General features: G+C 40.8%; 1 protein-coding gene across 3 annotated transcripts; it reads left to right on the forward strand.

Moving 5' to 3' along the window:
* The first annotated feature begins 9,561 nt into the window (after positions 1–9,561).
* them4 (thioesterase superfamily member 4) lies at positions 9,562–12,917 on the forward strand. Of its 3 annotated transcripts, none has more exons than XR_003296257.1 (6): positions 9,562–9,992; positions 10,442–10,631; positions 10,868–11,057; positions 11,355–11,465; positions 12,168–12,310; positions 12,424–12,447. XR_003296257.1 is itself a non-coding variant. In XM_026317176.1 (6 exons), exons 1-6 carry the CDS (start codon positions 9,867–9,869, stop codon positions 12,465–12,467), a joined length of 786 nt encoding a protein of 261 aa, XP_026172961.1. In that variant the 5' UTR covers positions 9,562–9,866; the 3' UTR covers positions 12,468–12,917. The 3 variants fall into 3 exon arrangements, 2 of the variants coding, with proteins under 2 accessions (XP_026172961.1, XP_026172962.1); XM_026317176.1 differs by having other exon boundaries at positions 12,186–12,310; positions 12,424–12,917; XM_026317177.1 differs by having other exon boundaries at positions 10,442–10,630; positions 10,894–11,057; positions 12,186–12,310; positions 12,424–12,917.
* Positions 12,918–13,292: the final 375 nt, after the last annotated feature.

Consider the following 13,292-nt stretch of genomic DNA (forward strand, 5'->3'; position numbering starts at 1 on the left):
GAAACAAGGATTTAGACTGACACACACAGTGTACTTTATCAGCTGTTTACAGTAAGAGGCATTAGGTAAGCACACCATATCTCTCCTCTCCTGCCTGCTTCAGTCTGTGTAATTTAAGTTTTGGAGTCTTGGTGCAATCAGTCTGAGTTCACAAAGCATGGCCTCCGGTGGAAAAATGGCATATCAAAGCTGTAGCCTTGAGCATTTCGTGCAGATGGAAATAATTGAACTGTAACAGAGCTTGTGTGACATCTGGTGAAGAGTAAAGTGAGATATTGAGTTTATTTGTACTTAAACAGCTGATCTAATTCCAACCTTCAAAAACCAGTGCACTGGGCCCAACATGTTAAGAGCTCAGCTGTTACTGAAAATGCAAAACAAAATGTGTGACTCTCTTACACATTGTTTTTCATACATTTCATACTTTGTTGCTGCCCATGAGCAAAACTGCCTGCTGAATTCTTTTGTCTTTATTAACATCACCGTTGGTAAACATTATTGATTGCATAGATGTTAATTTAGCTTCAGAGTTTTTTAGATGTAGATATATACAAAAACAGAAAAATTGCATATTATGTGTGTATTGGTAAAGGAAGAGTGCAGTAGTTTGGTAAAAACTGCTTTCTTTCTTGTAACAACTAGTAAAATATATCTTTTTCACATTTAGTGCAGAGTTTTGTCTTATATGACTTAATGATGGCTTCAATCTGCTGTTTTCATTATTCATTATTTCATTTTACAAAGGTTAGGGATTATGCTCATAATCAACACGAATTATGTATACAATATCTACTTTTGTGGGTAGTGTGGTGGATTGGTGGATAGCACTGTTGTCTCACAGCAAGAAGGTTCCTGGTTTGAAACCTGGTAGGGGCCTTTCTGTGTGGAGTTTGCAAAAATATTCCCTTTGTAGCATCCGGTCGAAGAAAAAGCCTAAAACTGATGGTTTTGTAACTTTCCTTTATTGTCCTTTGTTACCTTAAACCAACGTAAGAGCTGAAGGGAGTAAAAATAAAAATAAAGGACACCGTGTTAACGAACCACCATAACTTATTTGTGTAATTGTCCATTTTTACAACTTAAAATACCAATACATTTTAGAAACATAAATATTCTTCACAAACCTTGTTCCCCAATCTGACCGAAGCTAAACCCTTTCCTTTTCGTTTATCTTTCAGCTCATTCGTGCGTCTGTCTTCCGTTCAAGCACCGTTTTGGTTTTCTTCTTTTCTTTTTCTCCTCCCCCGTCAACCTTCCTTTCAAAATAAACTTCCGCCCAACAACGGAAATTACCAAACTAAAGGCACATAACTTCCACGACTTTACTGTCTCTTACACTCCCACCAAATTGTTTGTTGTTGTAACATATAAGAGCTTAAAACAAACAATTTCTTAACATGAAATAACCCTTCATGACAAATTACGAACATCTTAAACATTTCTCTAAACATTTAACACAAACCATTCATAATCCCTTGAATTCATGCCTCTAATAGAAGAACTAATTTGTGAACTGGACGCTCTACTACAGACACTTTGCTCAAGCGTTCACCCTTTCTGCTCAGATTCTTATCTCCAAGAATTACTTTCGCTGTTCTGACGAGTCCATCTTTATCAATTACCGTCTCTGAGACTCTTCCAAGTCTCCACACCAACCGTGGTTGCATGTCATCCTTGTCCATCACTATGTCTCCTACTTGAATATTTCTCTTAGGTTTATGCCATCGTTGTCTGATCATAATGTTGTGTAGATACTCCTTTCTCCAGCGACTCCAAAACTGTTCCGCTAGATGCTGCACTTGGCGCCATCTCTTTCGTGCATACAGATCTTCCTTTGCAAACTCACCTGGTGGAGGCAGCGCAGTTGTGGATTTCATGGTGACAAGGTGATTTGGAGTGAGTGGCTCCAAACTGTTTGGGTGATTGAGATTGTCTGTTGTAAGGGGGCGACTATTTACAATTGCTGCTGCCTCATATAAAAAGGTTCTTAAGGAAGCATCATTGAGCCGGCCTAGTGAAAGAGCAAGCGTGGCATTAAGAATGTTTCTGACAGTCCTTATTTGGCGCTCCCACACTCCACCAGCATGACTTGCATGAGGTGTGTTCATAACAAAATCACAGTTTTTCTGCAAGGAAGGTTGCTATTTTGTTAGTATCAACCTCTTGTAGAGCTGCATTCAGTTCATTTTTAGCACCCACGAAATTAGTGCCCTGATCACATTTAATTTGTCTGACTAAGCCTCGTAGTGCAATAAAGCATCGCAGTCCATTGATGAAGGCATCAGTTGACATATCCTCTAACATTTCTACATGAACTGCACGTGAATAGAAACATGTAAAGAGGAGGCCATACCGTTTGTGTTCCTTTCTTCCTTGTTTAGATAAGAATGGGCCAAAAATATCCATGCCACAATATGTGAAGGGCGGGGAATTTTCCATTCTTTCTGAGGGGAGCTCACTCATTTTCTGTCCTTCCACAGGCCTCCTTAGTCTCCGACAAAACACACACTGGCGGATGTAAGATGCAACAGCTTGACCCAGTCTCGGGATCCAATAGCCGCTGGCTCGAATTTCGTTTATTGTGAAGCCTTTTCCCTGATGGCTAACCTTACTATGGCAGTGTGCAATTATCAGTTTTGTAATGTGGTGCTCTCTGGGAATGACCGTTGGGTGTTTGAATGAATTGGGAAGTGATGATCGATGCAGTCGACCTCCCACCTTGAGCAAATCGTCCTTGTCTAAGAAGACATCCAAATGATGCAGTTTGTTGCTGCTGGGCAGTGGTTTGCCTTTGTTCAGTGTCTTTATCTCTTCTTGATATGTTTGTGTTTGCAGATCTTTGATGATCACACGTTCTGCATTTTGTCGTTCATTCACAGTATAGTGAGAATCTGATTTGTTTTTGAGCAGATGTCTTCTGAGACGTGCTACAGCACCGACTGCATTGGACCAGGACGAGAACTTTGTCAGCCGGTCACTGAGACTTCTTTGCGTTACAGTTTGTGTGTTCAGTGTTTGCACCTTTCTCACCTCTGGGTCTCCTACTGGATGTTCCATAGTTTCCTTTGCTGGCAGATGTAGCTCTCTTTCCCACAAGAATTCTGGACCTGTGAGCCAGTTGGATGACAGCAGTTAATTTACTGTTGTACCTCTAGATGCCTTGTCTGCAGGGTTTTCACAGGTGGGGACGTAAAACCATTGCTGAGCTGATGTGCTGCTGCGGATCTTCTGCACCCTGTTGGCAACAAAGGTGTGGAAACGTCTGGCTTCATTGTTTATGTAACCAAGAATGACCTTTGAATCTGTCCAGAAGAACTCTTCCACACTGTTGTACAGCAGCTCTTCCTTTAGCATGTTACTGACGGTGACTGAAACTGTTGCTGCAGTGAGTTCTAATCTTGGAATTGTGGTGACTTTAGTGGGAGAGACACGAGCCTTGCCCATGACAAAAACACAGTGAACATCTCTTTTCTTGTTTGTCAGCCTCAAATAGGAACATTGTCCATATCCTGTTGTGCTTGCATCTGAAAAATGATGTAATTCCCTTTTTACAACGTCTCCAAAGTCTGCAGGCACATAACATCTAGCTATTTCCAATCTTTTCAGATTGATGAGATCCATTTTCCAACACTCCCACCTTGGCTTCAGCTGGTCAGACAGCGGGTCATCCCATCCAGTTCCTTGGCGGCACATTTCTTGTAGGATTCTTTTTCCTTTGAGCAGATAAGGGGCGACAAATCCAAGGGGATCATATATTGCTGCAACTGTGGCCAAAATTCCACGACGTGTGGGAGGCTGTTCTTTTGGTGTGATGTTGAATGTAGAGCAGTCCCTTTCTGTGTTCCAGTGAATAATTCAATTCAATTCAATTCAATTTTATTTGTATAGCGCCAAATCACAATACAAATCATCTCAAGGCACTTTACAAAAACTAAAACTAAAAACCCAACAATTCCCTTATGAGCAAGCACTTGGCGACAGTGGAGAGGAAAAAACTCCCTTTAACGGAAGAAAAAAACCTCCAGCAGAACCGGGCTCAGTTTGGGCGGCCATCTGCCTCGACCGGTTGGGGTGAGTGGATAGAGCAGAGAGAAAAGAACAGCAACAATAAACAACAAATAGACACTGCAAGTTGGTGGGGCCAGTAACTGCACATCAGTAATATACAGCTCCAGGACCAGGGACACCTGCAGAAGGTACAGAGAGAGAGAGAGAGAGAGGGAGGGAGAGAGCACAAACTAGGGGAGAGAGAGCACAAGGTTAGTAACATTCAATGGTGGAATATACATGAGGTGGGAGAGACGGGGGGGGGGGGGGTTTAGGGTAGGGGAGCTCAGTGCACCAATGGTCCTCGGGCAGTCTAGGCCTATAGCAGCATAACTAACTAAGGGATGGTTCAGGGTTGCCTGAAGCCAGCCCTAACTATATGCTTTGTCAAAGAGGAAGGTTTTAAGTCTAGCCTTAAAAGTACAGAGAGTGTCTGCCTCCTGAACCCAGGCTGAGAGCTGGTTCCACAGGAGAGGAGCTTGATAGCTAAAGGCTCTGCCTCCCATTCTGCTTTTGAGAACTCTGGGAACCACAAGTAGGCCTGCACTCTGAGAGCGAAGTGGTCTATTGGGATAATATGGTACTATGAGGTCTTTAAGGTATGAAGGAGCTTGATTATGAAGGGATTTGTATGTGAGAAGAAGGATTTTAAATTCTATTCTATATTTTACAGGGAGCCAATGAAGAGAAGCCAATATAGGAGAAATATGATCTCTCTTGCTAGTTCCTGTCAGGACTCTGGCTGCGGCATTCTGGATTAATTGGAGGCTTTTTATTAAGATATTAGGACATCCAGATAGTAATGAGTTACAGTAATCTAGCCTTGAGGAAACAAACGCATGGACTAGTTTTTCTGCATCATTTTGAGACAGGATGTTCCTAATTTTGGAAATGTTGCGCAGGTGAAAGAATGCAGTTCTAGAAATTTGTTTTATGTGTGAGTTAAAGGACATGTCCTGGTCAAAAATAACTCCAAGGTTTTTTACAGTAGTGCTGGAGGCCAGGGCTATGCCATCTAGAGTAGCTATAATTTTAGAAAAGTTATTTCTGAGATTTTTAGGCCCAAATATAATGACTTCTGTTTTCTCCGAGTTTAAAAGTAAAAAGTTACTGGTCATCCAAGCCTTTATGTCAGTTAGACAGGCTTGAAGTCTGGTTAACTGGTTTGTGTTAACAGGTTTAATAGATAGATATAACTGAGTGTCATCCGCATAGCAGTGGTAATTAATAGAGTGCTTCCTAATGATATATCCTAAAGGAAGCATGTACAGGGTGAACAGAATCGGTCCTAGCACAGAACCTTGTGGAACTCCATAACTAACTTTGGTGCAGATGTCACAAGTGAGACGGTGTCTGCAATCCTTTGCACTGTGCCCTTGTTTCAAACAGCCATAACACAGTTTGTTATCCTTCACATATGTCCTTCTATCTTCTAAGGACATGCTCATGAGGTTTGAGCACTTGTGGAGCTGATGTGTGTCTTGGCATAACATGCATGGAGATCTAAACTGTGGTTTAATCACTTGTTTGAAGTTGTGCTCAGTTGTTTTTGTGCTGAATACACTTGCTTTGTTCCTTTTAACATATTTTACATTCCCTTTGTCACTGGTTGTTTCACAAGAGCGAAGTGAATGAATGGAGGTGACTGGGTTGCAGGCCACATCTGCTTCCAGTGACAGAAATGTAGCAAAATCACTGAAGCTAGGAAAGCCTTTACCTTCCATAAGAGCCGTTGTGACGTAGCGATTCCATCTGGTAGATACCCAGTCAGGCAACTTCTGAAGCAGTTTTTGATTTTCTTCACAGTCGTTCAATATTTCTAGTCCCTTCACATGAGGCATTGCAAGCCAACATGCATTTATAAAGTCTGCGAAGGTCCTCAGTCCTTCAGCATCTTTAGATTGTATTTTTGGCCAGCTTGACAGCTTCTCTCTGAATGCCCTTTGAATAACAAATGCCTGGCCATACCGCTGGTTAAGTTTTTTCCAGGCATCTCTGTAAGCTTCTTCATCATTTCTATAGAAAATTCCTTCTAAGCATTGACGATCTGGACCACTCACATATTTTTTTAGGTAATACAGCTTATCTGCAGCAGAGATACCCTTTCGATCAATCAGTGACATGAATGTGGATTTCCATTCGATAAAGTGGATTGGCTCACCACTGAACACTGTTGGCTCTGGTGTGGGAAGTCTATTTAGCATTATACTGTCTTGAAATGCCTGTGCAAATTGAGTGACTCCAGGGGAGGGTGACAACATAGTTGCGTTAAGAGGGGGTGACACAGAGGGCTTTGGAATGGAACCTGGGCTCAGCTGCTCGCTTCTGACTGACTGGAGATCACATATGTGTGATATTTCCTTGTTGTAGACTTCCAACCTGGCTCGAGCTGCTTCAACGTCCCTTTCAGCCCGCAGGCGGTCCAATTCAGATCGTTGTATATCCATTTCTTTCTTATGTTGCTCTTCTAGAGCCTTTATTTTTTCTTTCTGCCTTTGTTCTTCTTGCGCAATCTTGTATTCAGTCTCCTTTGCCGCTAGTTCTGCTGCGGCGTCAACCCGTTTTGAGGCAAGATATGAAGTAGAAGAATGGTGGGTGCTGCTGGACTGTGCAGCAGTGGAGCCATAAATGGACAGTGCATAGTCACAATCCAGAAGCTCACGTAGACGATTTCTTTCATGATCTGCATCAAAGTCCCCATCAATGCCAGTTAATCTTTCAAAGATGATTTTCATGACATCACGAGTCACAGCTTCACACGCGTCAACCTTTCTTCTTAAGTCAGCTGATGGTGTCACAAGGGTCCTTATTTCTGCATAAAGTTTCTTGACATCATCCCTTCCCTTTTCTAATAAGTCTGCAAGAGTTGATAGTTGTGTTTCAGGTATATCTGACTTTAGTCTTTCTCTTGTCTCACGTGCTTGCATTTTCCACTGCTCGTATAACATTAAGAGTCTCTTTTCCTTTTTACATGCTTCTTCTCTTTGGTAAGCTAACATCCTTTCTGTTGGTGCTTTTAACTCTTTCAGAGCGGCGAGGCACATCCATCACATTCTGGACTTTACTCTGTAGCTCAGCCAACAGTTCTTCTTTACGTAAAATTGTTTCCTTTACGTCTTGCCCTTCAATTTCACTTTCATTTTGAAGCAAAGTCTCAAATTCCTCAATTTCCCTTTGTGGACTGGGAATCTGTTCATTAATGTCCTTAAGAATTACAGATGCACCTTGTGAATCTTCCATTCTCCATGTAGCTTTGTTTATTCTGTTCAATTATTTAAACCAGCTTCTGCCACCTGCTGTCCGCTGAGAGTAGCTCTTTTACGTTGAGACAACGAGGCGCAGCATGGCGGCGGCGGTTCAAGCTCTTACTGTAGCATCCGGTCGAAGAAAAAGCCTAAAACTGATGGTTTTGTAACTTTCCTTTATTGTCCTTTGTTACCTTAAACCAACGTAAGAGCTGAAGGGAGTAAAAATAAAAATAAAGGACACCGTGTTAACGAACCACCATAACTTATTTGTGTAATTGTCCATTTTTACAACTTAAAATACCAATACATTTTAGAAACATAAATATTCTTCACAAACCTTGTTCCCCAATCTGACCGAAGCTAAACCCTTTCCTTTTCGTTTATCTTTCAGCTCATTCGTGCGTCTGTCTTCCGTTCAAGCACCGTTTTGGTTTTCTTCTTTTCTTTTTCTCCTCCCCCGTCAACCTTCCTTTCAAAATAAACTTCCGCCCAACAACGGAAATTACCAAACTAAAGGCACATAACTTCCACGACTTTACTGTCTCTTACACCCTTGGTACATCTTAATAGTACATGGAAGCAAGATAATGAGTGACCCAGAGATGTGACTGACTGGGTGCTTGTTTTGTAGTTATTACATACATATATATGTCAACTATTGCAGTAGCTGAATTTAGTTACATGATGGTTTACTTCAGTGTAAGTGGTTGTCTTCAGAAGTCAGTAAAAAAAAAAGCCCACCCATTTGGAGGAACGGAGTTGAATGTGCCTTCAAAAATAAAACTTTTGTTGATTCATGCGTGTAGACCGACCTCTTGCTTTTTGTGCTTTGGAAGTACACTTTGATTACATGCACCCCAGATCCGTCTCTGTTTGCCAAATTCAAGTCGAGAACCACGTTTTTCACCCATAACTTGCAAATAAAGCATATTGTATGCATTATTGATGATTTTTGATTGTATTGATTATTGATGGAAATGTTGACAGGTGCCACAAGTGTGCTGGAAATATGGAAGGAATACTTTGAAGAGTTGATGAATGAAGAAAATGTCAGAGAGCACAGAGTAGAAGAGGTGACTGTTGTGGAGCAGGAAGTAGTAAAGATCATTAAGGATGAAGTGAGGAAGGTGTTGAAGAGGATGAAGAGTGGAAAGGCAATTGGTCCTGACGACATACCTGTGGAGGTATGGAAGTGTGGCAGTAGAGTTTTTGACTGGGCTACTTAAGATCTTGGAGAGTGAGAGGATGCCTGACGAATGGAGGAGAAGTGTACTGGTGCCCATCTTTAAGAACAAGGGAGACGTGCAGAGTTGTGGAAACTACAGAGGAATAAAGCTGATGAGTCACACAATGAAGTTATGGGAAAGGGTAGTGGAGGATAGGCTGAGGTCAGAAGTGAGCATTTGTGAGCAGCAGTATGGTTTCATGCCAAGAAAGAGTACCACAGATGCAATATTTGCTTTGAGAATGCTGATGGAGAAGTACAGAGAAGACCAGAAGGTGCTGCATTGTGTCTTAGATTTGGAAAAAGCATATGACATGGTGCTGAGAGAGGAGCTGTGGTTTTGTATGAGGAAGTCTGGAGTGGCAGAGAACTATGTTCAAGTGGTGCAGGACATGTATGAGAGCTGTAAGACAGTGGTGAGGTGTGCTGTAGGAGTGACAGAGGAGTTCAAGGTGGAGGTGGGACTGCAGCAAGGATCGGCTTTGAGCCCCTTCCTGTTTGCTGTGGTGATGGACAGGCTGACAGATGAGCTTAGACAGGAATCTCTGTGGACCATGATGTTTGCAGATGACATTGTCATGTGTAGTGAGAGCAGGGAGCAGGTGGAGGAAAATCTAGAGAGGTGGAGGTTTGCTCTGGAAAGGAGAGGAATGAAGGTTAGCCGCAGTAAGACAGAGTACATGTGTGTAAATGAGAGGGACTCAAGTAGAACATGAGGTTACAGGGAGTGGAGGGACAGTGAATACATTGGTAAAAGGATGCTGAGGTTAGAGCTGCCAGGAAGGAGGCCTAGAGGAAGACCAAAGAGGAGGTACATGGGTGTAGTGAAGGAGGACATGACGATAGTTGGTGTGGGTGAGGAGGATACAGAGGATTGGGTTGAATGGAGGCGGATGATTCGCTGTGGCGACCCCTAAAGGGAGCAGTCGAAAGGAAAAGAAGTACACTGTCGGTTGCCATGACAACCTGGATGTCATAGAGAAGAGCCAATCACAATGCGAAAGGTGAAGCACGTGACTTGAATGACGCAGCTGAACACCCTCGTGCCGGTGCCGGAAGTTTACGGGCGTTGATCTTTAGACACATGAAAGTCATTGGTAAATTACTGTCATAGCCTCTCACAGCAGACTCTATATTTATTTTCCGAGATAGTTAAAAACACACGTTGAAGCTGCTTATGCTGCACTGTAAAGCTGCTCAGTGCTTACGGCAACAAACATAGATTCTCCTTGAAGCTAACGTTAGCTAACAGCTAGCTAAGGTGAAGTTACATCACCCCAGAAAACGCAGCTCTGTCAGAACCAATTTTCCAGAAGCTTTTACACAAAGCTCGTCTTCTGGAGAAGATGGCGAGAAGCCTCGGTAGATTATTCAAGGGCTTTCAGAGCCCCGCTTTCCCCAAAGCTATGGGAGCTGAACTCTGTCCGGCTACCTGCGTTTCAGTCAGGACCCCCTTTGTACGGACAATATTGGTAAGTAGAGTCATACCTCTGCCCTACTAGTTGTTTCTCAGTTGTCATAATGTGACAAAACAACAGTGTAACGGGAATAAAAGCTGCCAGCACTTAAGCAGATTAAAACATGACCAGGGTGATGGGTTTAGTTTGCCACTAGTGCAATTTAGAGCTGCAGTGATTAGTCAGTGGACAACCACTATTTTGATAAGTGAATGGTCTTTTTAGTCATTCTTTAAAGAAAAAATGTGAAATATTTGATGTTTATAACTTCTTAAATGTGAAAAACTTGATGTTGTATCACACCTGAAAATATGTTACTTCTTCTATGAAAAGTCTATAATTGTGCAGAGCTCATACTCAGTCAGAATGTTAACTTTAATTCATTTATAAAAAAGTGTAGGTTGAGTATTTATTTGATATGATCTCACCAACCATTAAAGCTGTTGCATTTCCATCTTTGGCAGGCTCTGCCATCAGCTTTTTCCTCCAAACCCCAGGACTTTAGCTTGCCTAACTCATCATGGGGCCCAGAAATGCTGCGGTTGTACAATCACTATAAAAGCCAGTGTGAGGTGGAGGTAGAGGGAGAAGAGAAACAGGAAGGGCCTTGGCAGAGACTTCCCAGCTACAATCGCTCCCTTAAGTTTACTCCAGGTAGAAATGAAGACTGTGACTGTGATCGTTCTGTCTCTTTCTACTTGTTTGCTTTATTGTTAAAATAGAGTAACCTTTTGGCAATAAACAAGAAGACTAAGCTCATAGCTCTAGGTTAAATGATTTTATTGGCCACACTGTGGTCATAACTCTTTTGAGAGGTCATCACCTATCACCTAATATGTATGACTTTTATCTTTCTGTTTGTTTGTTTTTTCCTGGACTGCTTTTTTTAGCTGCAGATTTGTGTGTTCTTCCTTCCGGTGGAGTGTATCTTAGTAAGACTATCCAGTCAAAAGCTCGTCTTTTTACCCGGAACATCACAGATCCGGGTGCAGCATTTGAATACGTTTTGTTTGTTAACAAAGAGAAGCAGAAGTGTGTTGGCATTTTCCAAACTGGACACCTACTGGAGGGGCCCCCCGGGTAAGATAACTTTTAATGTTATACAAGTTTGTGTATAGGTGCTTGTGACTGTTATGTTATACTGCTTCCACCTAACTGTACTCCTAAAACAGAAAATACGATAATATTAACTTGAATACATTCATACATATGTGTTCTGGGTCAATCTTGTCAGCTTTTGAATGAAGGCAAAATGCTAACAAAAAGTACATTTTAAAAATAATACTTATATAAATGTATATGCGTAAAGTCTAAACTTTGCAAAACTCCAGTTAAAGTCTGGATTTGATCTTTAATAGACATTGTGCGTGTTTCCAGACATGTCCACGGGGGGGCAATAGCCACAATGATTGACACTGTGACAGGGTCTCATGCAACTGTTCTCTCTGGACCTGTTATGACTGCCAACCTCAACATCAACTACCGCAGGTACAATAAGAATATATTTGTATCCACATGCAATAATAAATATACAAATACATTTTTATTTAGTTATACTACATTAATGTTTTAGGTTCTCTTACCAAACTGCAAAATACCTTATTAGAGAAATCCTAGTTTGTAATTGTTTAGTGTAATGAGAGACAGTAGTTTTGTGCACGTTAGGGTCTGTGAGGTCTTATTTGTTTATGATTATGGAAAATGAAATGCTCTGCTGATGTGGCCAGGTAGGGTCCCTGCATGCTTTCATACATCATGCTGTACAGTGGAAGGCATGCAAGTGTTAGCCATCTCCACAATGGCCTTGAATTAAGATAAAATAAGATAAGACAAACTTTATTAATCCTTGAAGGGACATTAGAGAATGAATAAAATTTGTCTCCCCACAGTAATATTCATATGTAATTAAGCAAAATAAGACAGTAGTTGTCAAAAAAGTGAAAAACGTAGGAGCTACAGCTGGTGCCACCTGCTCAGGCGCACATTCTAAAAATTAACACACATTCATCATGTCACATAGATAATTTAATACAAAAAGTAAATATTCAATTCAATGGTAAATGTGATGCATTGGGTTCTCAGAAAGCAGTGTGTTAGCCCAAAGTAACAAGGTATAATAGGGCGACAGGGTACTTTATAGGGTGACTGTTTTGACCATGACTATCAGTCACAATGAGTTTCCCTAACTAGCTGCTGTCCTGTCTGAAGCCCGATCCAACTAGGCCATACAGTGTTGATTGAATCCTCTCTGGATAAGATGGAAAGCAGAAAAACATTTATTTCATGTAAAGTGACTGGAACCGATGGCTCCAAACTGTACACAGAAGCAACAGGTAATGTAAATTTTATATACACAACATGTCTGATGGGACATATCTATGAAAATATGTAGTTAGTGACATGCATGCTCTTCAGTCTTCTGTATTGTTTCTCTTTTTTTCTTCAGCATTATTCCTGTCAATCAGCGTGAGTCACCTACTGGGAGGGTGATACAAACACACAAGTCCAGCACCTACCCAGATACTGTCATTGGCTGATGTGTATGTGAGAGAGTGAATGTGTGGGTGTATCCTTGATTTGGAGTATTTTTTTTTTTTTTTTTTTTTTTTTTGATGCCCATGTACTTATTTGCCAAGTTATTTAAGAGACATGGTCTCTAAATATATTTTGTTATATCCTAATATTCATATAATTCTAGTCCTCAATTTAAACAGTTTCATGAACTACCTTTACATGACTACCTCTTCTTAGTGGTACTAACACATATACATATCTAAGCATTATTTAATCAACAAGATCTTAAGTGTTATAATTGTCATATTTACAGTTTTAATAAATTTATGTATCAGGGTGGCCTTTGTAAAATAGGCTGTTACTCAGAATGTCGTGTCTGTGCATATTTTGTTTCTGCCAATAAAACCTTACCTAAGATAAAAATTATTCAAATGGTGTAATTATTTATTTGTTAGCAAGTACTTGCAGTAGAGAAACAAAAATTATACTGTTAACTATTTTTGAGGCATTTACACCTGAACTTTCCAAAAAAACATTGACTACATTCATCTGGAAATGTTAAGTTTCCCTTAGAATGACAGAGGCATACGTTTTTAAAATATTGCACACAGATGAGCAAATTCAATATTTTTTTTTAAATAAATTAGAGTTAATTGACATAAGCTGCTACAGCTGTATTTAGTAAAAGTCAGCATTTTGTACGGAATCAAATTGATTTGTCAAAAAGGAAAGAATATGTGCTGTTTATTGTCTCTATAACATGCATAAGCTGGATGAATGTATTTTATAATTATCTTTAAA

Source organism: Mastacembelus armatus, chromosome 16 (genome assembly GCF_900324485.2).
Source record: "Mastacembelus armatus chromosome 16, fMasArm1.2, whole genome shotgun sequence".
Taxonomy (NCBI): domain Eukaryota; kingdom Metazoa; phylum Chordata; class Actinopteri; order Synbranchiformes; family Mastacembelidae; genus Mastacembelus; species Mastacembelus armatus.

Coding starts and splice junctions, on each gene's coding strand:
- them4 (XM_026317176.1), top strand. CDS start 9,867: ATGGCGAGAAGCCTCGGTAGATTATTCAAGGGCTTTCAGAGCCCCGCT. Junction 9,993..10,441: donor CCTTTGTACGGACAATATTG/GTAAGTAGAGTC, acceptor CATCTTTGGCAG/GCTCTGCCATCAGCTTTTTC. Junction 11,466..12,185: donor CTCAACATCAACTACCGCAG/GTACAATAAGAA, acceptor TCCTGTCTGAAG/CCCGATCCAACTAGGCCATA.